Genomic DNA, 25,382 nt, shown 5'->3' on the forward strand with positions numbered 1-25,382 from the left:
ATTTTAAGGTTTAAGATGTAAATTTTTTAAATTTAAAGAAGTTTGGCCACAAATTTATCGTATTTTAAACTGTTTAACGTATTTAATTTTTTTTTCCTGAATTGTGATTATCAATGAGTCTACGAAGGAGTATCTATCTAATCTTTAAGGTGCATCATTGCTTTTTTAACTTATATTAGTCTTTCTACGTAGAAACATTTGATGGTGGACAAGTATATCATATTTAGAAATAATGTGCATTAAATTGTACCGAGTACGATGCCCTTGAATGGAATTAATTAGCAATAATAGGAAGAGGGTTTGCTTGGCCCAAAACATTTTTTATTTTATATTTTTCAAAATAAAGGTTTTCATTTCAAAGTACAGAATTCTTTTCCCCCGTGTGCATTTGAAAATTAAAAATAAACTCAACAGTTTTGTGCAACATTCCAATTATTTTTTTTGGTACAACATTACAATAATTTAATGAGCTATATCACTTGGAAGATGAAACATTTAATCTTTGTATGCAAAATTATTGGTTATATTTTTTTTTTCAAAAAAAGAGAAATTATTGGCTGTATTTATTCAATTCTTTAGAAACTTTTCCCCCAATTATTGGTAGAAAAAATTGAAATAAAAGTGCATATATAGCACATTATACGAGCCTTATGTGAACACTCAAAGTTGAATGTGTAAATATGTGGGATGAGACAGTTGTTCAATTCCCCTGTAAAAATATCTTATGTTGAATCATCATTAACATTTTCTTTGGTTAAGGATCATTAACAAATTAATTACTACTTAAATAAACACTTTATAAGGGAATTAACGGCACGTTACTATGTAAGGTAGTAAATAAGAATACAGCTAATAATTTTCATTTTCCTCCTTTCATTTTTGTATACACATAATTAGTAATTAATTTGGACTCTTCAAATTTTGTAGAAAAAAAATGAATTTCTTTTATCAGTCGCATAAAGTTTAAAAGGTTACTCAAACAATTATTTATTTATGTATGATTTTTTATTTTATTTTATTTTATTTTAGAAAATGTATGAAGTATGAGCCGTTATTAATTGTTTTGTTTTTCTATTTCTGAGTTAAGTAAACTAATATTGACAGATTCATGTCATCATCGCTCAAATTTCATAATAATTTAGTATTGAATTAAATATTTTATTTAGGAAGTTTTAATTTCCAAGCTGCCAATTGGATTTCGATTTATCAATCTCATCATTTTGAAGAATTATAAATTTCTTTAGTATTTTTATTTAGTATTATTATTGATTCATGAATACATCTGTAAAAGTCTGTAACTGCATCACAGAATAAACAAAATTGAATTCAAAAGCTGTTTAGTAACGTATAAAGATGACCCTTATTATTACCATTATGATTATGGTTCTATGTATTCTCTTTTCTTCCAGGGATTAATTAATTTAATAAGAAGACCAATTACTTGTTCTTCTTATGACCCTTTGACAGTCTTTTTTTTTTATTATCTCACTGTATAAGAACCAAAAGCACGAAACTGACAAATTTGAAGCCAAAATTTCCAAAAAAAATAAAATTAAAAATGAAAACCCGTCGTTTCGGTTAACTACAAAAAATAAGAATCTTAATGAGAGAGTTTAAATCAGTGAAAACTCTTCTCACTCCCCAATAATCCCAATCAAGTTTAAACTGTGGAACCTTTAGAAAGTTAATTTCATAGTTAAACAATTAAACCTAAATTAAATTAATTTAATTGTTTTTTTTATATTAGCCGAATTTTAGACAAATGGCAGAGGGTTTACACAGAGGGACAAATGTCTCCAACCGCTGGGCCATTCCCTCCAGTTGTTTCCACACTCTCTCTCTCTCTCTCTCTCTCATTGTCATAGCTTTTTTTTTTTTGAACTGTCACTAAAGAGACCCCTGAAACCCTAATAAAAGCAGCTTGTCTTCAACATTCTCTACTCCCTTTCTCATTCACTCCCTTTCTTTTTTTCTTTTTTCTCTCTCGTTTGGTTTGGGTCCCTCGGCCTGCAAACCCAGCAAACTCAACCGGGTCATTATTAAATCTTCTATAGTCAGCAACGCCTTCACTCTCAAACCCATTTCTTTTTCTTCTTCTTCTTCTTCTTCACTCGTCGCCTCTGTCTCCACCCAACGAACAAACCACCTTCTTTTCTCTCATGGCATCTCGCTCTTTAGACGACGCTGAGTTTTGGCTTCCTTCCCAGTTTCTTACTGACGACGACGTTTTAATGGGCAAGGAAAATTTCGACAAGAATGGTGTTACTTCTGGTACAGATAATGGCTGTTTTGGTGGACAACGGCCCTGTGTCAATGGCTTCCCAACTGAGTTTCCCTACGAGTTTGACTCGTTTGGTTCTAACTCTGCTCTCAGTTCGCCTGTCGAATCTGTGGTAAGTTCTACCGAGACCGAGAGCTCTGACGAGGAAGACTTTTTCGCTGGATTGACTCGCCGGTTTGCTCAGTCTAACCTCCGCGAGGCTCAGAAACCTGCGGCCCCCTGTTTGAGCCAGGAAAAACCAGAGGTACTATTTCTTCATTTTTCGCATGGTTTCTTGATTTAAAGTCTATTGGGCTTTTCATAAATGGTGGTTCTAATATGCTTCTTTGTTCTTGCTTTTCAGTGGGTTTCGTCTGGGTCACCTCAGTCTATTCTGAGTGGAATCGGAAGCTGGTCTGGTCGTAGTACGATTTCAAGCAATGGAAGCCCAAATGGTCCTTCACAAGTTGTGTCGCCCCCGACGACGCCTTTTGGAGCTAAGAATGATACATGGGATCTGATATACGCAGCAGCTGGGCAGGTTGCGAGGTTGAAGATGAGTGGTGAAGACGCCAAGATGAGTCAACAAGGTAGAGGGCTTTTGGGTCCTCCTAGAACTCCTAGCCCTCTTCCATCTCTGAGAAATCCCAACTCTGGACTTTACTCTAACCAGGGTCTCTCCCAAAATATTGCCCAGGTGCGCTACAGGCCCTTTTCATTTGTCTTTTAGAATAGCTGGTGTAGTTTCTGTTTTCTGATTTGGACTTTGTTTTCATTGTCGCAGTTTCAAGCTCTGAAACCGGACATAGCAGTTAAGCCACAGGGTGCTAATGCATGGGGAAGACAAGTCAAGGCTTGCTGGTCAGCTCAAGCACAGGCTCAGGTTCAGGTTCAAGCTCAGGCCCAGGCTCAGGCACATGCACATGCACAGCAGCAGAACCACCATTATTTCCAGCAACAGGTCCAAAACAGGGGAAGGAACAATGGCTACGAAAATGGCAGGTGCGGGCGTGCTCTGAATTTGTCCCAATCAGCTTGGCCCTCTCTTCAAGTTCAAAATCAAAACCAACTTCCAAACAGACCCGCCATGGGAGCCGCTGCTCCACACACTGGATCTGGAGCCAAGAGAGAATGTGCTGGAACTGGAGTTTTCTTGCCTCGCAGATACAGCAACCCTCCCGAGTCACGAAAAAAATCAGGTAAATTTCCTACATATTTTCGCATACCACTTCTCATTACTTTTTCTTTGGGTATATAAATTTGGTTGATGAAACTATTATGCTCATACTCTGTTTTTCCCCTTTTCTACAGCTTCCCCAAACGTTCTACTCCCTGCTAAAGTAGTCCAGGCTCTTAACTTAAGCTTTGAGGACTCAAATGGTTATTCTCAACCTCGTTTTGGTTGTAATATTGCTCCAGATCATGGTAAGTGAGCTTGTTTTCAATACATTATTTTTCTCAGTTCCATTTTCTTTGATAAGTTGGTTTTGTTCTAACTGTTAGGTTTTAATTTTCTTTCTTCACAGAAGCTTTAATGGCGAGAAGAAACGCTATCTTGGACCAGCAAAGACGAAGTTTGAGGCCTGAAGTGGCACTAAATCATGAAATACGCCTTCCTCAAGAGTGGACTTATTAATTAAAGAGGAGCTGAACATCAGATATATTTTTTTATCTCAAAAAGACAACAAAAAAAGGGACAGAATTCAGAAAGCAAGTGTAAACGTTTAGAAGTGTTATAGTGGTATTTGGGTTATAAGATTTATTATTATTATTATTAAATTATGAAATTCAAAATTTGCGTGTAGTTTTAGGGAGCAATAAGAAATCCAGGTTTTTTCTTTTTTGGGATGTTTAAGTTTGCAATTGTCATTAGCCTTAGATGAAGAAAAGAATATAGTAATAGTAGTTTAGGAGGAAGAAGAAGTAGAAGACGATGAAGAAGAAGGGTGTTCTTTATTGTAATAAGTGGGAAATTTCTTCCAACGTTCAACGGAAGAAAAAGGTTGAAAATAGCTGGAACTTTAGGGCAAGTTTTGGCCATTTTGGGGTATAGGTAAAACTTTTTAAAGTTTGTAATGGGAGGGAATCAACATTCCTCTCTCTTGCTGTAAAATTGCCCTTGGAGGGTTATTAAATTTGAAATAAGAAAAAAGTCTTTATTAGATTCTGTTCTATGCAGTATACTATGTATGCACATTCAAATTACATATATACAGTTTTTTTGGTTTCACTAGTGGGGACTCTTTTCAAGGGACCCTTTTTCTTCTTTTTGCCGGTACTGTAATTTGAGTTTCTTAACTTTGATATTCAAAAAAAGGTACATGGGGTTTTATTTTTAATTTATACTTAAAAGAAAAGGAAAGAAAAAATTAAAGGGTTTTGTTCTGTTTGGCAACTGTGAAAAAAAGAATATCTCGTGCTGTGTTGGTTACAGTTGTAATTGTAAACTCATTCGGATTTGGTGCTTTATTTTCTTTCGAGACTAGAAAAACCATTGGTCAAAGGCACCGAACAAGCCAAAAGCTGATTATAAGATTCAAATCTCCAAACGGAGAGATTTGCGGAGTGAGAGAGAATGTGTTATCTTTTTCGCTTTTTTGGGTTTTTGCTTCAGCGTGAAGTGTTGGTATTGAGGATACACATTTGGGAATGGGATAGGCGTATTGATGTGTAGATTTTGGATATGGACAAGTCTAGTGTGTTCAAATTAAGGGTTTTTATTTTCAGAAATATTATTTGCTTTATCTGATTTCTAATTTTTCTGGACCCCACAACTGCTATTGCTTTTCTTTTCCTTTCTTTTTTTTCCCTCTCTTACTTTCTGAAAACTGTAACCCATGCAAGAGTCTCAGCTTATTTCCTTGTCTAATAAAAAAGGAAAATAGAACAGGCAAAAGTAACCATTTTTCCATGATGTCTTATTACATTACAGCCTTGTTCAAAATTTACATGGTAGTACCACCATAGGGCTTACTTACAATGATGTCAAACATTTATTGCTAGAAATAATGCACTTTTGGATGTTATTTATGATTATACAAGCAAAAATCAAAATAATGTGACCAGTCTTTGTGCAAGAAAAAAAATTGTATTGAAACTTTAAGACAAATATTGTAAATGTTATGGATTCAAATTTGAAGTTGTTATTTTATTATTTATAACAGGGAAAACTGTCCTGTGAAGTTGATAATTGATCAACTACCTAATGACTAGTGAATAATATTTGATGAATGATTATATATATATGTTGGCTCCAATAGCATTGTTCCCATGTTATCCTAAATGACAGCCAGTAAAGTATGAACAACTGGACTTGACTGTCAATTATTATAGCTAATGCCAAATCAATTCTATCTATATTTGGTTCAAAAATTCAACCATTATGTCAGGTTTCTTCTTATGTTAATTACCATTTAATATTGTATTATTATTTGTTAAAAAAATATTTTATTCAGTTGTGCGGACGAAATCCTCTTTGTTCTTGGTTTTTGCTAGTTCGAAACATGTTGTGCGTTGGATTATATCGGCTTTTAATCAGATCAAGGTAAATGTTGACAGAGCATTATTTAATGATGCTGATAGTTTTGGGTTCAGATGTTTGGTCCAAACTCACGACGGACGGATTTTGGAGGCCTTTATAGCTAGTAGAATACGTGCCGTCTCTCAAAAAATTGCATAAATAATAGGGATTAAAGAAACTCTGAGTTAGATTCAACGACATTTATTATCTAAAGTGATTATGCAGACTGATAGTCTAGTTTGTGTTCAGACTATCTAAAGTAATTTACATATGCCTTCTAGTAATTGAGTTTAGATGATTGCAATGTTATTTTGTTATCTTTAAGTAATAACGTTATTTAATTTGTTGAACGATCTGCAAATAAAATTGTTCACTATTTAGCCCATAACTCTTGTTTTTATTGAGGTCTTATTTTTCAGAAGCATAATTTACTTCTTAAATTACGTGATATTACAATAGATGAAGTTTCACTTTAATAAAAGTTTACCTTTATTCAAAAATAAATATATATATATTTTATTCATATATATATAAAAAAAATTTATGTGATCTTATTTTAATTTAGTTGAAAAGAAAGCACAGAGATTTTTTTATTATGCATTTTTTTTACAAAATACTATATATATTTTTTAAAATTTTACCTAATAATTTATTTTTTACATTTATATTTTCTAATATTCTATATATATATATACAGTAGAACCTCTATCCAAGAATACACTTGGGACCAAGTAAATTATATTCTAATTGGGAGGTTATAATTAAATAGAGTTACACTAGAAAAAAAAAATTAAAAAACCAAAGAATATCAATGTAACAATAATAACAATAAATAATCATTAATACGATATCATAATAAAAATATTTTAGAATAAATATAATATTCATACATGTATTATAATTTAAAATAAAAATATTAATTTTACATAAATAAATTTACAAAATACATGTATATATTTTATTAAGATGTAATTATTCTTATATAGAGGTATACTTTCTTAATACGGGACTTAACTAATTACAATTTAGAGGTTATTCTTATTTATAACTGGCCCAAATCGGGACTTGATTTTTGTATAACAAATTAGAGGTTATTCTTGAATAGAGTATTCTTAAATAGAGGTTCTACTATATATATATATATTTTGATTTGTATTGTATTTATTATTTCTCTTCACTATTTTTTTTTCTCATTATTAAAGTCGTTGGCATTCTTTATTTTTTTTAGGGCTGAGATATAAACCATTTTAAATTTAGAAATGTCTCTTTTGTGAAAAAATTAAAAAAAATATCAAATATAATAAATTAGCTAATAAAAATTATAAAAATACATCTATTATATATTATTTTTTTTTAAAAAAATTATAATAATTAAATCATATAATTTTTTTAATATAGCATATTATTATATTATAACAAAAATAAATAAATATATTAAATCATTAAATATATACATTAATATATTGTATTATTGAAAATTAATATATCGTGGCAATAAAATTATATACATACCACAAAAAAATTATAACAATACTAAATTAATACTCAAAAAAATATATATATCATCTTAACAAAATTATATATACCACTATTAAAATATATATACATACTAAAAAATTTATATATAATCAAATGGAAACTAAATATCATCTTACATAAATAATAGGGAAAAAAACAAAAAAATACAAAAAAGGAAAAAAAATTACAAAAATACTTTGGGCCGACCCATTAAACATTTATACAGTCCACATACAAATATTTACAAAAATACCACATGCACTAAGCCTTCAGCTGTACAGAGCGAACCATGAAGATGAAAATACGCGCTCGTTTCAAAACCGCAAAACAACCAAAATGAAACCAAAACGAGAAAAATACAACTATTAATTCTGGCAAAATCAACTGGAAAAGAATACCTGCAATGATCTAAACTGAAAATGACGAAAAAAAATCGGAAAAGCGTGAAGCGAAATTACACATTTGTTTTCTGTTTTATTCGATCAAAACAACTCCCCCTAATATCGAAATTCAGATTCATGAAATGTAGATCTGTAACAAACAGATCTGGATCTCCCACCAAATTCAAAACAATGTATGATGTGAAATTTTTTAAAAAAAACCTCATGAATAATACATCTACGTTATATACAGTTACATTTTGATTTATTTTTTGTTTTGGTTGCCTTATAGTTGCATTATCGTTTTATGATAATTTATATATTATGCAAGAATTTAATTTGATGGGGACTAAGAAATAGTAGTTATACATAGTAAGTTTTGTGCAAATAGTTGCATATTAATTTTATAGTGAAATAACATATGCAAGTAGCAAAACTATAATAAAACTACAAAACAACTGTATGCAAGTGCAAATAGTTGCCTTATAGTTGCATTATCGTTTTATGATAGTTTATATATTATGCAAGAATTTAATTTGATGGGGACTAAGAAATAGTAGTTATACATAGTAAGTTTTGTGCAAATAATAGTTGCATATTAATTTTATAGTGAAATAACATATGCAAGTAGCAAAACTATAATAAAACTACAAAACAACTGTATACAAACTAAAATACAGGAAAAACTCTTTGAACATCAACATCCATGATAAATCTCATTGTTACCCATTGATGATATAAAAATGGACAGGAAACAACTAGATAAAAAACATATTAAAAAAATACATACAGAAGGTGTAAAATTTCAAATATGGGAGAAAACCAAAAAGAAACCGAAAACAAACCTCGGTTGAACATCAACACCAACATTAGCTTTTTTCCCAGAAACGTTGACAATGAAATCTCTGCATTATTTGTTGAGCAAACATACATAAGAAGCACAATGATTTCTATACTCTTTCTGGCTTTATTCTCTACACAGTCGCTCCATATGTTATCAATGTCCGTTTCTTCGTAAGAATATATAAGAAACTAGCTTTACAATTAAAAATTAAAAATTAAAAATAAAAAGAAAAGAAGAATTGTTATGTAAAAAAATTAAAAATTAAAAACTGAAATAAAATTAAAAATTAAAAATTAAAAAACTGAAATAAAATTAAAAATAAAAAGAAAAGAAGAAAAAAAGAGAGTGAAATGATGGATTGATTGATAGAAGTCAATCCTAGACCTAAGCAACAATATATAAGAAACTAGCTTTACAATTAAAAATTAAAAAAAAAAAGAAAAGAAGAATTGTTATGGAAAAAAAATTAAAAATTAAAAACTGAAAATAAAATTAAAAATAAAAAATTAAAAACTGAAATAAAATTAAAAATAAAAAATTAAAAACTGAAATAAAATTAAAAATATAAAGAAAAGAAGAAAAAAAGAGAGTGAAATGATGGATTGATTGATAGAAAATGAAAAAAGAGAGGGAAGAGAGTAGGATTTGATTGATGATGGATGGAATGATGACTAAGTGGTATTTGTGTAATAAAACTAACATTGTAAGTAAAAAAGTTGATATAGGCGTGTAAGAGTATTTTGGTAATAAATTGTGCAAAAGTGATTTTTCATGTAAAAATTTCTAAATAATATACTATAGACAAAAACCATATACCATACAATAAATATATATACCTACAATAAAAAATAAAATAAATAATATAATATAATAAAAAAAAATTGTATATAACATATTAACAAAATTATATATCATATTTATGTATAATAAAATAAAAACTAAGCATGCATGATCTAAAATAAAATAATATATTATACAATAAAACTTATATACCATCTAACAAAAAATATATACCTTATAATAGAAATATATAATAACAACAGATAAAAATAAAAATATATCAGATGCTAATAAAATTATATATCATGTCAACAAAAGTACAATAGAAAATAGAACTTAAATATTATTTTAAAAAAATGATACACCATATTACAAAAAATACATATACCATTCACCAAACATATACACTACTACTACTAATAATAAAAATATATATTTTACTAACATATATATATATATGTGTAAACTATACTTGCCAAATTATATACCATAATTAAAATATGTATACTATGACAATAAAACTATAGGGATATGATTTTGTCGTGTTATTGTACTTTCACGGATTGTAATCCGTGATGTACGGCAGACGTCAGATGAGGGAGTTATTTGATCTGACGGCTGAGATTGATCTAGGGGTAATTAAGGTTAAAAAGTAGAAACGTACCCTGACACTCATTTAATGTACCCTGAGACCCATCTAATGTACCACAGAATACATTCCGTGAAAGTACATCATGAGACAAAATCATATCCCTAAAATTATATACCACCTGTATATAATAAAATAGAAATTATTTAAATATTATTTAAATTAAATAATATATCATACAATTAAAATATATAAAAATAATAATTAAATATATGTAGCATGTCAATAAAATTATATACATACATTAAAATATCGGTATTATGCTAACAAAATTATATACTACTATTATACATAACAAAATAAAAAATAATTATCATCTAAGAATAATAATAATATACCATACAACAAAAAAGAAATATACTGTACAACAAAATCTATATACCAACAACCCACAACAACTCGTAAAAAATTAAAAAAATTGACATAACTTTCAAATAATTTTTTTTAACAAAACTAATATAGATATACTATAATTTTTAAGTAATTTGTTTCTAATTCTAAAAAAAAATATGAAAAAAAAAATTATTGATTTTTTTTTATAAATAATAATGTCTAAAAGAGTCATTTCTCTACAAATTTTGAAATGAGAACATTTACTAACATGTAATCTTATGATTTGGGGCTATTTGCTATAATTTTCTTTTTTTTTTTTTAAGAATCTTACAAAAATTCCTTTTTTTTTATTATTATTCTTGCATTTTTACCATCACTTTTTTTTTTTTTTACATTATGATGTACCAAGTTTTCAAAATACAGTAGTGTTAAAGTTTTAAAATTCCAAAAATACTATCTTTCAGTAAAATAAAAAAACAACTTAACAAACAACATTAAAAACTTAAAACAACTATAAAACAACAAAAAGATAACTACAAAGCAACAAAAAAAATAACAAAATATTAATCTAATTTTAATATGCAAAACAATATCAACTCCTCAATATATTTTTGTATTATTGATTTTTTCACTTAGTTTTGACAATTTAATTTATCTTTTTGTACTACTATATTATTATTTTTTCATAGAATTTGTTATTACAACTTCAATCTTTCATTTTTTTTTTCATTTCTTTTTTGAGTTAGTAACAATTAAATGATAATTTATTTTTTAAAAAAATTAAATAAATAATTATATTAATAATAGAAATAATAAAATCTTATGATTTCAAAATTGGATACATAATATAATGGGTAATATATAATTAATATGTTAATATCTATTACTGCACATTGTGTCAATTAGTAACAACTATCAACGGTGACTATTTGATCCATCTTTTCACACTTTTATTCCAAGACTGAGATGGAACAACTCTTTTGTACTCTTTGGGCTATTTGGACTAAGAGAAATAAAGTTGTACATGGTAAACACGCAACACCCCTCAAAGACCTTGCCACCTTCGCTGATGTGAACCTGCAGAACTTTCGGGCAGCATAACAAACATATCATGTGTCTACCATTGCTGCACCTGCAGCTGCTTCCCAAGACAAAAATACTGCTACAGCTCCGGTTCCTTGGTTTTCGCCTACTGCAGGAGCTTTTAAGCTCAGTGTGGATGCGACAGTCAACTCTTCGAAAAACACAACTGGTGTAGGGGCTGTAATTAGGGATGCTAAGGGTTACGTTCTTGCTGCTCTCTCAATGCCAATTAAAGGAAACTTTCTGACACATGAAATGGAGGCCAAAACACTCTTTCTCAGCCTCAACTGGGGACCTACAACAACAACTGACGGTTATGAATATAGAAACAAATGCACTGATGGTTTCTAATGCTTTGAATGCTCCCTTCAATTCAAACTCATCTTTCTCAGATTTGATTGTTGATATTACTAGTCTTTTATCCTTTTTTCCTGATATAATTATTTCACATGTTAAATGTTTAGCAAATAAAGTCGCTATAGTCTAGTTAATTGAATTTGCATTAGGGGTAGATGAGACTTGTTCTTGGTTGGAGGTTATCCCTCCACCTATTTACTATGTTATTGTAAACGATTATATGTTTGTTTCATAATAACAAGTATTTTTTTCTAAAAAAAAAATACAGAGGTCTTGTGAAATGACCTAAACTAAGCCGACGTATGTGACGTTAATGTGTTACATTGATTGAAAAATGCAAAAGACATTTTTTATAAATGGATTTTGGTTAGCTAACCACAAATATAGTCTAATAAATTAATGTGTTACAAGATTTTTTGAATATGCAAGTTTTCATAGTTTTGGGTACTTGCATTTCAATTTCATGTATTAGAATAGTGATGTTGACTTAGTCAACCTTCACTTTCTCACTTACAAAAACACAGATTTTGAATCTGCAATTTTTTTTTTTAAAAAAAATTAAATGTCACTTTATAAATTCAAAGCAGCACATTAGTGGATAATCACTGCCTTTCATAAGAAGAGTATGGAATTAATAATTATATAAAAAGAAAAGGGGGGTTTAAGAATTAGACAAAGCCAACTTTTTTGCAGTAAGATGTTGAAACTATGTAGTGTAGATCTACTTACTAAAAGTATTTAGGACTGATTGTAAAGAAGTAATTGAAGAAACTATTCTTTTACAAGATCCAAGACAGTTTGTCAGACATGGGTTCTTCATTTGTAAAGTGAAGAGAAGAGTACATTTATTGATTAATTAATTGGTTAATCTTATATGTAATAGTAATTTATCATAATAATTATTTATTATTATTATGTTTTTGGCATTGGATGCTGAAGCAGTGAAAGACAGGTAAGGAGTGAAGTCTTTGAGGTGGTTTTGTGGGTGTAGTCAACTTAGGTTATAGAAACTAGATCATTCTGTTCTTAAGCTAAGTGACTTATTTGAACTAGGTTTTTGTCCTGTGCCATCAAACAACCTAACAAATTCCCTTTTTTATTATTATTTTTTTTTAATTAGTATTCATTGTTAACGAGGTCATGAAGAACATTTTATTTCAAGTCAAGGCTAGTAAATATAATTAGTACATATATTGAAGAGAAAAAGTTTGTCCAGGACGTAATTGCCAGAATGTACTCTACTCCCAATTTGTGATATATATTGAATTATTTCATTAATTAAACTTATATATTTTAATTAAATATGAGTTTATTTATAGCTGGATTACAGGCAACTCTGGCAATCAATTCAAGAGCATGTCAGGGAGGAAATAAGGGCAGCCTTAGTTAGGTGGTTGGTTGGTTGGTTTGAGGATATATTTTAACTGTCACTCTTTTTCCATTTTCACTTTAGGGTTTATCAAAATTAAAACGATTTAATTTTAATTTGAAAAAAATAAGGTACTTAATTTATAATATAACTAATATTTATTAGAAAGTGTTTGGATTGCATATTACATCATCGATTCTTTTAGATTTTTATTTAACTTTATTTATTTATTTTAAAAAAGAAGATTGATAAGGAATGGTTGTCTGGATACAAGGCCCATATGTAGCCGTCAATCACGTTCTCATGGGTCCAAATATGGGCTCGGCAAAAAGGGCCAACTGGAATGTTAAAAGCAAATTACGGCTCTCATTATTGATACTTATGATTAAGGACATAGGAAAACACTCATTTCTTTGCTTAAAACATACTTATGCTGCTCCACAACTGCTAACATTAAAAAAAAACACTAATAAACACTATTAATTATAGCTTGGGTTTAGGAATTGAATTAAACTAAAATAGTTAATAAGTTGACTTTGTGATCATGTGTCAACTAAGTGGACTGGAAAAATAGTTTATATCATATTCCGTTTTTTTTTCTTTGAGTAAAAGCATCGTCTTGTAGCCTAAAAAGTAAAACCTTTCCAAGTGTAGCGAAAACAGTATTTTGATCAAAGGCACTACTTGCTTCGGCTCTAAGGGAGTTTAATTTTTACAAATTAACAATGCTTTCTATCTTTTATATTTCTTTGAGTGGATAAACTTGAGTTTTACAGGTGTAACTACATGTTGCATTCAGTTTTTTTTTGTTTGAAATTAATTATTTTTTTTTTGTTAAAAAAACTCAAGAGGTCCACGGTGGCTCGTGTTAATGTGCCTATGATGTTTCCCCCATTATATTAGGCGTGCTCACAGGCAATAATCATGTTGTTGTTGTCTTCAGTGACTCTTTATAGTTTAGATTGATTTTTTTTGGACTAGGGGACTAATTTGTTGCGATAAATTACTATTTCTATCCTACACAATCAATATATCATAATGGAAAAAGAAAATATATGTACAAATTTATAATTAGTCCACGGTAGTTGTGGTGAACTAGATAGTAGATAACATCAACTAGGTAGCATTTTGAATTTTCAACACAAACAAAATCATAAATATAAATTTCACTCTAAAATGTTAAAGAACTGTTTAATTTTTTTTTTTTTTATCATATATCTTTTCCAATAGAGTCCTCACCTTATTATACATAGATGATTAAACATGGTTGTTGAATTTTGTTGAATTATTGAGTATAGTGTAGACTATAAGTTTTATGTATACCTTTCATCACTCACCTATTTTAGCTCCTATTAGTAGAGGGTTGACTGATTATAAACTTTAAGGAAAAGGTGAAGATTAGAGGTGTTTATCCGATAGAGATCCAATACTTATATCATCATCCAATTAATTGTGTGTAACATGTAATGCAATCCAATAAATCTTATTACAAGATCACACACACCTATGACCCACCTAAAAATGAAACAAGACCATATTCACTTCTCATTCTCACAACAGAAATTATTTTTCTCACTTAGGTTGTAGCTACTGCCTTCAAGTCTCAACATTCTCTGTTAGCCAGCTCTGTCTCAAGTTAATTAAGGGTCTTAGACCAAAAAATATAATTAAACTTTTTTTTTTTTATATATATATATAATGGTAAAACTTAAAAACATAATTGGTTGACCCTTTTATCTTAATAAAATATTAATATAGTATCTTAAAAAAAAATAGGGATTTTATTTGAAAATAATTATATTTTTAATAAATAATAGTTAAAAGTATAAAATATAATATTTTTGAAAAATAAAGGAAGCCTTAGGCTGCTGCCCCACCCTTGCGCCGGCGCTGGTGCTAGCCTCGGCGCCTAAGCTCAACCATCACGCCTCGTTGTCTTGGTGTTGCTCGAGTCCATCGGTTTCGGTACGAGGGGTCAAGACCGGTCCTAGGCATAGGCGGGCTAGGCCGGCGCCTAGGGCCTACTCATTTTAAGGGCCTAAATAAAAAATTACCTTTTAAAAAATATCTATGTTTTTTTTAATAATTTAAAAATTACTATTTATCTTTATAGTCCATTTTAATTCAAGACCAGCCTGAGAGCTGCCTTAGAATTGCTGGTTGGGATGTTGTCGCTTTATTGTGTTAGGTGTTTTGCGGCTGTGAGATAACAGACTTGGGTTGATGGGAGCCAGGGAGTGGTGACAGCGCACATTAAGGCTAGAGAATCAATAGTGGTCAATGCATTAACATTCCCTATTTTGGTCTATCTCTTATAGTTTTTGAGCTGGAAAGTGAGTATGCAAACAAATCTAGAATCAATCACACAATTTTCCTTGAATTTGAAAAAAAGTTGAGACTAAGATAGGTAGATGAAGGAAATGGACTAACTTCTTGAAATAGGATCCACTTATGGGCTTAACCAGTCAAACTGAAGCCTTTTGAGAGAAGTTTAGAACCAATATTCGCAATACAAGCAACCCTAAAATTCTTTCAAAAAAAAAAATTAATCCTAAAATCTGAGTTATCATGCTACAAGATATATGGCTCCTACAATTAGACGCCATATGGCTCTCTTGATCTTTTGAATTATACTTCTACTACTAAATTAATAATACTAAAAGATAGAGAAGTAATTAAAAGGTTAAACGGTAATTTGACCAAAACGCATTACGAACTAACATATGGAAGACTCACATCTGAAATTGATTTTATCAATGGACACTGCAGTTAAACTCTGTAAATATAATTCTATAATTACTAATGAGCTGTTTAGAATGGGTTAATGCTAGCAAGAGAATGATAATGCGAAATATTACTTTGTTTGTTTTTAGGGTTTAACCTTACAATGTTATTCTCTTAGTAATATAAGTACCCTTAAAAAAGGTGATGTTGACAACTTAAAAAAGAATGAGATTGAATTATTCCCTTCTATTATATTAATTTGAAATATATTTTTAAATTAATAAATAAATTTAATACCATCAATATTTTGATTATTATAATAAAATATTATGATATATATATATATTTACTCAATGAGATTAATTTTTTATTTTTAACTGAGTTTTTTTTATGTTATTAGCAATAATATATATGCATTATACATAAATTTTACGTGGATAGTGTACATAAATTTCATAGCGAATAAAAATAAATAATATAGTGATAAAACATATAAAAAAATTCATTTTAATTAATAAAAAATACAATAAAATTTAAATTTACTAATTAATAAATATATTTCTTTGATGAATAATTATTTTATTTTTATGTATAATTAACATTAAATACTAATAAAAAATTATTTTTATTTTTATTTTTTAAAATAATATATAAGATTCTTATACTCAACCAAATATTGCAATTTAATTAATGTAAATATAATTACATATTATCTTACACAACTAAATATAGTTTACACATTTTTTTTTATGTATTTTTTTCTTTTTATAAATTGTTTGATTGTAATTAGTTCAGTTTGATTGATAAAACTTTAACTTGAATAATTATTGGGCCAATGGTCCTCTCTCATATTTTAACCCAATCGGACCAAATTTTGGGAGGAGTTGACTAGTTTGAAATTGAATGAATCACTTTACATTTTCTGCACCCTAATGTTTAAAAAATTACATAATACACCATAAGTGATTACAAATTTTTTTAGTTTTTAAGACATAGAAATCATTTTGGTTTGAATTTATTGGTTATTTTGAAAAAAAAAATACATTTACTCTTTCATTGACATTTCAAGATTTTTCGAACTCACATAATAAAAAACAATGTCTTAGTGAATTTTATCTCTTAGATAAGGTGGATACAACAACACATAAGGTTTTGTAGAAATGGAGAAATGGTGGTATGGAATGTCATGAAAGAATTGAATGCGGTGAGTATTTTTCTAAAGAGTCTATTATGAGAACAACAAAAATATAAAAAGATTACATTCTGTACGGTTTTCGATATTTTAGTTTTTGTTTATTTAAAATAAAATTAATTAATTATAAATATGCTATACTTACTTTTCAAAATGTAAGCACTATACATTTGTAAATTTTTTTTTACCAATCTGTAATAATTGCTTACAATATTGTAAATGTTGTTTACAAAAGTGAACTATATATATTTTTGTAAATAAAACTTGTTTTAATCTGTATTTTAAAATAAAATTGTTAATGCATTTCAAAATAAATAAACAAAATCCATATTAAAAGATACATAATTACACAAGTATAATTTGAAATGAATTTAAGACTCGATTCATACCTGGGAAGGAGAACATTCAACCAGTTGGGTCTGCAATGGGCTTTGTACAGAGCATAATTAGCCGGCCCAAGAATAAAATAGCGTAATATAAAAAGGTGAAGGAGAGAGTACAAAATGAAATTTTAGAAAAGTCGCCGTTGCCGGGGATCGAACCCGGGTCACCCGCGTGACAGGCGGGAATACTTACCACTATACTACAACGACGTTGTTGACTGGTAATTATTTGTTTAGTATAAAATCATTTAATAAGTGAATTATAATATTCGAAAAAAAGACGCCGTTGCCGGGGATCGAACCCGGGTCACCCGCGTGACAGGCGGGAATACTTACCACTATACTACAACGACTTTTGGATAATGAAATATTATTTAACGAATTATCCAGTTATGTGTTTTAAAATATATTTTCACGTTGCAAGCAGGGAATAATAGATATATTATATTATTTTTTTGTAAGGAGAGAATCTATATATAAATATAAAGGAATGTAAAAAGCATTCTAGGTGGTATCTTATATGAAATTTCTTTTTAATTCTTTGCTATCTCCATTTTTCACTTTTATTTAGTTTTTAAATTATTTTTTCATTCAATTACATCATAATCATAATAATTTATAAATTAGTAATAATAACAATAATAACTCAATTAAGTTTGTAAGAAAGAGAAATTATGTGTCCAATTAATATCAATAAGTATTATAAAAACCAAAGGTCATTCAAAATAATTTATACTAATAGAATAATAATTAAATACAACACCTATTATATTTATATTTGTATTAACCGAATAAGTAAAAATACAATTAATTACCAAAAATAAATAAAACAAAACATAAGCCAACAATGATATAATAATCCCTTCAAAAAGTCAAAACAAAGATAATAATTTTTCAAAAAAATTCACTATATATAGTTGTAATATTTTTTTTAATTCTATTTTGTCATTTTATTAGTTATTAAATTTATATTTATTTAATATTTAAATAAAATATATCCATATTTAAAAATTTGTAACTGTTAAGAATTATTGAAAAAGAATTATGATAAATTTTAAAAAGAATTTAATAACATATTTTATTATTATATATGTATTACCTATTATTATTAATTAATATATATAATTGTGATAGCATACATAATTAAATATTCAATTATAGATTCTTTCAAAATAATATATATATTCAATTATAAAAAAAAATTATATAACGACTCTAATACCACAAATTTATATTTACACATAATAATAGTAATATTAGTAATTATAATTATATATATAAAAATTAAAAAACATTAACTAATCAATTATACACAATATATATCAAGTAGAGACTCTTCACTTAACTTTGATTATTACAATTCCTCAAAGTCTTTTCATTTTCCTACCTACCTTTCAAATTTTTTTTTTCTACATAACATCTCACACTCATGCAATAGTTTCTCTATAAATATAATATTCATTCTCTACTTGATCTCCTCACACTCCTCTCTCTCTCCCTTTCAATCTCTTAAAACTTTTTTTTTTGTTTTCTCTATTTTTATTTTCAAAAACAATGGAAGGAAAAAAATAAAATGCCATGGCTATGGAGAAGAAATCATCATCAACATTATCATCTCAATGACAAAGATAATGTCTATGAAGAAGAAGTTTAACAGTAGTAATAATAGTCACACCCAATAAAAATATGTGTGTGTATCGAGTGTATTTATAGAAGTTTAGTATTGATCATCATGTTTTTAGTTTATTAGTCATGTCATTGTTTTAAGAAATCACCCTCTTACTTGTATGTATATATATTTAAATAAAGTTTCATTCACAAACAAGGGAATCTTCGACAAAAAAACTAGAGGAATTTTCAAGCTAAATTGTTAGGCTATCATATATATATATGTGTGACTTTATTCTATATATGTGTAATTTTTATATTGTATAATCATGTTTTCTTTTTTTTCTTTTAAAGAAAAAAGTGTAATTGTATGTTAAGTTGAATGTTTAATTACTATTATTATAATTAGAATAAAATATATATGATATATTACATTTTAAATTTAAAAATATAATTAAAATTATATATTATTCTAAAAATCATCATATTCTTAATTATTTAATTATTGTACATTTCTTTATTATTTTTAAATTAAATTTCTTATAATAATTATAATTATGTAATAATAATGTAATTGATTTGTTAATTCATATACTTATTTTCATCTATTTTTACATTTTTATATAATTTATAAATAACGTATAATATATATGAAATATTGTTATATAAATAAATATATAGCATTTTTTTTACTTTTTCCCTAAGTAACTTATTTCAACATAATAAATGTATACATACCATTAACTTATTTCAACTTTCAAAACAGCACAAATTTAAGCAAACCTATATCAACTATATCTTTCATTTTGATTTAACAATGATATATAAATATATAGTATTAAAATAAAATAAAAATAATATATATATCATCAAATTATTTCTTATTAATAAAATTAATAGTGTCTTTTTACTTTTTATAACTTATAGTATTATTATTATTATTATTATTATTATTATTATTATTATTATTATTATGACATTCTCATAATATTTCATTAAAAGAAAGTCTCATTCTAAAATAATAATAATAAATAATCTCATAGTGATTGATTCTTCATTATTTAGTCTTTTATAAACAAACTAATTATTTGTATTGTGTATAAATTTTGTTATATACTTTATGTGTAGTAATATTTGAAAAAAAAAATAACACTTTTAAAGTTGGTATTAATATTACTAGAAATTTTTTCTTATTAAATTTCTAATATAACCATTTAATAGTGGTGGCCACTCCAAATAGTATAGTAGATGATACAAAATATCGTGGCAATGCTAACTTGGATATATGGGGATTGGCAGCGACAATAGCCATAATGATAGTTGATGGTGACGGTTATAACACTGTTAAAATATATAAAAAAATTCAATTTAATATCATTTATCATAAAATTTTAAAATTATTTAGTTTAATATAAAATATTATTGCAGTCTATTAGTATTAAGATAGACACTCTAATAATTTAATAATTAACATATATTTTTCTTATATAATCAATAATAAATAAATTTTAATAACCTATGTAATAGAGCTAATAATAATAAATATATTAATAAATTTTAACATCATGTGGTTTAGTTGACCCAAATATTTACTATTACAAACTTCTTTCAAAAAATTCATAATTTTAAAAATTATCATAATTTTTATAACACAATAGTATATTTTATATTATACTCATTCAGTATAAAAAAAAAACTAATGAATATTATATTGCACTCATTCAGTACATGTCATATATTAAAAATTAAAAAAAAAAATCCTTTAAGTTTTTTAACAAATAAAAAAATAGATTTTTTTATAATTTTAAATTATTCATTTTAATTCAATATATATAATACTATTAAATATATAATATAATAAAAAAAATATTCTATTTGTCATTTAAAAATAATTGAATAATAGTAAAAGAATAATTTATAATATTATATTTATTTAATAAAAATATTAACAATTACTTAATATATGAATTTCTAAAATAATAAAATAATCATAAATTAAATTTTATTTTTCAATAATTATAATAATCGCATGAGACACAATATGTTTATAACTATCTCGCGAGTGCTCAACTAATTTCATACGATACTTATATAATTTTACTTACTAGAAAACAATAAGACAAATAAATTATAGAAATAATTAGTCACATGAATCATAATTTTCTTTTCATCATTACAATTTAAGGTAGAAATTTCACATCCACATAATTTATTAAAATTAATCCCCTTACTAAACATTTCATATAGAAAAATTCTATCACTAATATTTTTATATAAAATCCTCATTTTTTAGTTTTAGAAAATATATAATATTGTGATAGCCCATTTTACAGTTTTCATCCTACATCCAATTTTGTAGAAAAAGCATTTCGCTAACACCACAAAATAAAATGTTAAAACTTTTATAAATAGTATGTTAAGAAAAACGTTTAAACAATAATTCAAAAATAACTACATCATCAGTCACAAGCCTAAATTATTAAATTCAAAGACTGTTTTCTTTTTCTTTTATTTTATTATGAAAATACATGTTATTTCTTTGTTAATTCCACTATTTAATATTTATCACAAATTTGTTATCTTTTCGTGTATTATAAAAATAACAATTGTTTTATTTTAATAGTATTACTTTATTTATAATGTACACATAAAAATATTATATTTTAGATTATATCATTACATAAGTGAAAAAAAAATTATAAAATGTTTACAAAAGTTGAACAATACCGCGCGAAGCGCGGCTTAGTTCTCTAGTGGATAGATATTAGCATCGGTGCTGTGCTGATAATTCTTTAATTTAGTATTCGATGGTATACTAATATTAGTCGTTTTGTGTTTAAGAGTTTATTTATTTATTTATTTTTTGAAAAAGAATTCATTCATAAACCCAAACGATTACAAAAGAAATGGCTCCTCAACTTAAAGAGCATGACGAACATAAGAGGGTGACGCACTAGCTTTAGATAACAAAATTTGATTAGCGAAAATGTGAGCCACATAATTAGTTTCTCTAAAAATAAAAGACAAACTGATAACAGAGGGGTGTAAGCAAAAGCAGTTCTTTAATTTGAAATAACAGCTCGTCAATGTTTCTACATCCTTGTTTCATGTCTTTAATCAGTTAAACCGCTCAAAGACAATTTGTTTAAGAGAAATTACACCAAACAGAGTAACATGATCATTTTTTTTTTTTGATGAATTAGAACTTTCAATGCACAAACAACCATTTACAACATTTACAATCTAAAAGCACCTTAATCAAGGCCTTTTGTATAATCTATACAGTTATATGTGTTATGACAAATGATTCTTAAAGATTACTAAACCAAAGTCTATCTTTCTCAGCTACTTTTTTCGGCATTACACTCGCAATTCTGTGTTTCAAAACCCATTTAATCTGCTGCAGCAAAGAACCGGCTGTGTGCATGCTTGAGTTCCAGATTTGAGCATTTCTGTTTGGCCAAACAGAGTATACCGAAGCTACAATTGCTGCATAATACACTTTCTTCCTAAACTTGGAGTATTTCCCTCTATCAACTCTTCGAACCATAGCCTGTAGACTGCTCGAAGTGACCCTTCAATCAAGCCAAAGCTTCACCTGTTGCAGCACTTCCTGTGAGAATCTGCAAGTAAAGAAAAGGTGGTCTGCTGTCTCATAATTCGAGTTGCATAAGGAGCAGTTTTCATCATCTATTATTCCAAATTTAGCAAGTCTATCTTTGGTTTTCAGTCAGTTTTGCATTGTTAACTAGAGAATGAAACTGTGCTTGGGCACATTAAGTCTACTCCAGCTGCCCTTGCACCAGAAATAATGCTCAAAATCCCCTTGCAGTAGCTTATAACCAGCTGCTATTGAGTACTGGTTTGAGGCGAAAGTGTTGATGTTCATCAACTGCTTCACTTTATCTCTTCCCTCAGTTATTTTGCGCCAATACCAACTGCTATTCAAAGGAGCTTTATGCTCCCACCACTCTTCCTTCTTGATGTAAACACTATGGATCCACCTTATCCAAAGATTATCTTTTTTATTAGCAATGGACCAAACATGTTTGAAAAGGGCTGCGTCATTCCAATCGGAAGTGTTCATGAAGCCTAAACCACCTATAGCCTTAGGCTTACACAAACACCTCCAAGATACACTGCCTGACCCTTCACTTCTACCTTGCCTCCACAAGAAGTTCCTGCACACATTTTTAATTTCAGAGATGATCTTTTTTGGCAAAATTAAGATCTAACACCAGTAGGTATGGACAGTCAGCAACACAGAGTTAATTAGCACAACTCTCCCCGCAAAAGAGATGTTCCTCGAGCTCCAAACTTTAATTCTTGCAGTCATTTTCTGTAACATGATCATTTTACTACGTAAATTTGGATATTTCGTTTCGTGTAATGTTTTGAGAAGTAATTCTTAAATACAAATTAATGGATCGAAAAATATATATTATATTAAATATGGTTATATAATAAATTATTTTTTTTTATGAAAAACATTACAATTCAAATTTAAACTCACAACATATATCTCTTAAATAAAATGACTATATAACATAATATATATTTTTTTTAACATTCATATATCTCTATAATCATTTTAATAATCCAATAACACATCTAAAAAAAATATCTTTTTATTATTGTTTTCTTTTTAAATAATAAAATAAAATAAATACTTATGTTTCTTAAAGAATTGATATTGTTTTTATTATAAAAAATTGAAAAAATATATGATATTTTTAAAAGAATGAAAAGTATTATAAAATTAAAAGTTTTACAATTAAATTAAAATTACAATTATTAATAAATTTTGAATATTATTATATATTTTTTTTTTTATATAAATAGCGCTTAAATTAAATATTTTTAATAAAAAAATGTTATTTATGAATAATATAAAACAAAATTATCCAACTAAAAGTATATATAATAAAAATATAAGTAAGTATAAATGAATTGCAAGAAATATGAATATAATATATATATGGTTAAATCCTCTTCCATATATATGGGTGACTATCTAATGGTTACATTTTTATTGTAACCTTCATGTTTACATTTTTTTTGACATGTAATAGCAGGTTACTAATAGGTAAACATTCTTTTTTTAGAATTAATTAATTATAATTAATTATTTTCTTAAAATATTTAAGTAAATTTTTAACAAGACATCTTTTAGCAATTATTATATATAAATAATTTTTCTATTTATATTTAAATCCTTACTCTAATTATTTTAACAATTAAGCAATTTAATTATAATATTTACAATAAAATTTATTTTTTTTTACAAAAATTAAACTTCTTTTTACACAAATTAAAATTCCTTTTTTATAATAAATTTTTAAATAATTAATTATTTTTAAATGATATTTAATTATTTTGTTACAATTAGATGAACTAAGTATGAGGCTTCAAGTTAGTCAATCGATAACAAGTGTAGCCATTTTTTTTCTAAAAAATTCTTCAACTTATTTCACTTTTTACTTTTTAAATATTTAAATAAAAAAATTAAATAATTGAGTGTAATAATTTAAAATTAAGATTACAAGAATAATAAAATTTAAATTATGAAATTATATGTGTATAATTTTAAATTATAAAAAGTTTTGCTATAAAATTTTAAATAATTTAAATGCAAAAAAATAAATTGCTAAAAGATCCTTATGTAGTAATAAATTACAAAAAATTAATAAATAATTATAATTACTTTAATTTTAAAATTATTAAAGTTTTTTATAAGGATATAAATTATTAGGTTACTTTCAGGTTACAAGTTATTTTTTATTTATTTTCTAAATTAATCACAACAATTTAATTGTAATCCAATGACTTAAAAAAATGTAACCATGATGGTTGCAATAAAAATGTAACCATTAAAACTTCTTCCATATATATATATATATTTATGAGAATAGACCAAAAAGTGTTAGGATTAGTAATATTTACTTAGAATGGAAATCATATTATGATAATAATTCATACTCTATTGTTTACTAAAATAAAAATGGTAATTAGTGGCGAAATTTTTTTATGTTATTTTTATACACTTAATTTTTTTTTTTTTGGTAGTAATACCCCCTAACTTCAGTTTTCTTTGCATATTTGAGTTACCAATTAAATTTTACTGTCAAATATTAACTGTGATTGTCATTCTATATACATGTATATATGTGACAGTAAAACTTTAAAGTCAATAAAAATAACTCACATATAGAAAAGTGTACATAGTGATAATCCAATACCCAACTGAAGGGTGGGACAGCAAGGGCCACTGCCCTAGGCCCCCAGGCCAAAGAGGCCCAATTTTTTTTGTTATAAAAAATGTGAAAGTTCACATTGCTGGCTCAAATTTTTAATAAATGATACTTAGAGTTGCAAGAGGTCC

The 25,382-nt window shown here is 27.0% G+C and overlaps 1 protein-coding gene and 2 non-coding genes across 3 annotated transcripts; 1 reads left to right on the plus strand and 2 right to left on the minus strand.

Moving 5' to 3' along the window:
• The first annotated feature begins 1,788 nt into the window (after positions 1-1,788).
• On the plus strand, positions 1,789-4,422 carry LOC115705924 (uncharacterized). Its single transcript, XM_030633400.2, has 5 exons — positions 1,789-2,525; positions 2,625-2,957; positions 3,045-3,459; positions 3,572-3,685; positions 3,787-4,422. The coding sequence occupies exons 1-5, from the start codon at positions 2,160-2,162 to the stop codon at positions 3,894-3,896; spliced, it is 1,338 nt and encodes a 445-aa protein (XP_030489260.2). The 5' UTR covers positions 1,789-2,159; the 3' UTR covers positions 3,897-4,422.
• A 13,108-nt stretch (positions 4,423-17,530) lies between these two features.
• On the minus strand, positions 17,531-17,602 carry TRNAD-GUC (transfer RNA aspartic acid (anticodon GUC)). The gene has a single exon. It is a non-coding gene; the product is annotated as a tRNA-Asp (tRNA).
• A 71-nt stretch (positions 17,603-17,673) lies between these two features.
• Positions 17,674-17,745, minus strand: TRNAD-GUC (transfer RNA aspartic acid (anticodon GUC)). The gene has a single exon. It is a non-coding gene; the product is annotated as a tRNA-Asp (tRNA).
• Positions 17,746-25,382: the final 7,637 nt, after the last annotated feature.

This window comes from Cannabis sativa, chromosome 1 (assembly GCF_029168945.1).
Source record: "Cannabis sativa cultivar Pink pepper isolate KNU-18-1 chromosome 1, ASM2916894v1, whole genome shotgun sequence".
Lineage (NCBI taxonomy): Eukaryota > Viridiplantae > Streptophyta > Magnoliopsida > Rosales > Cannabaceae > Cannabis > Cannabis sativa.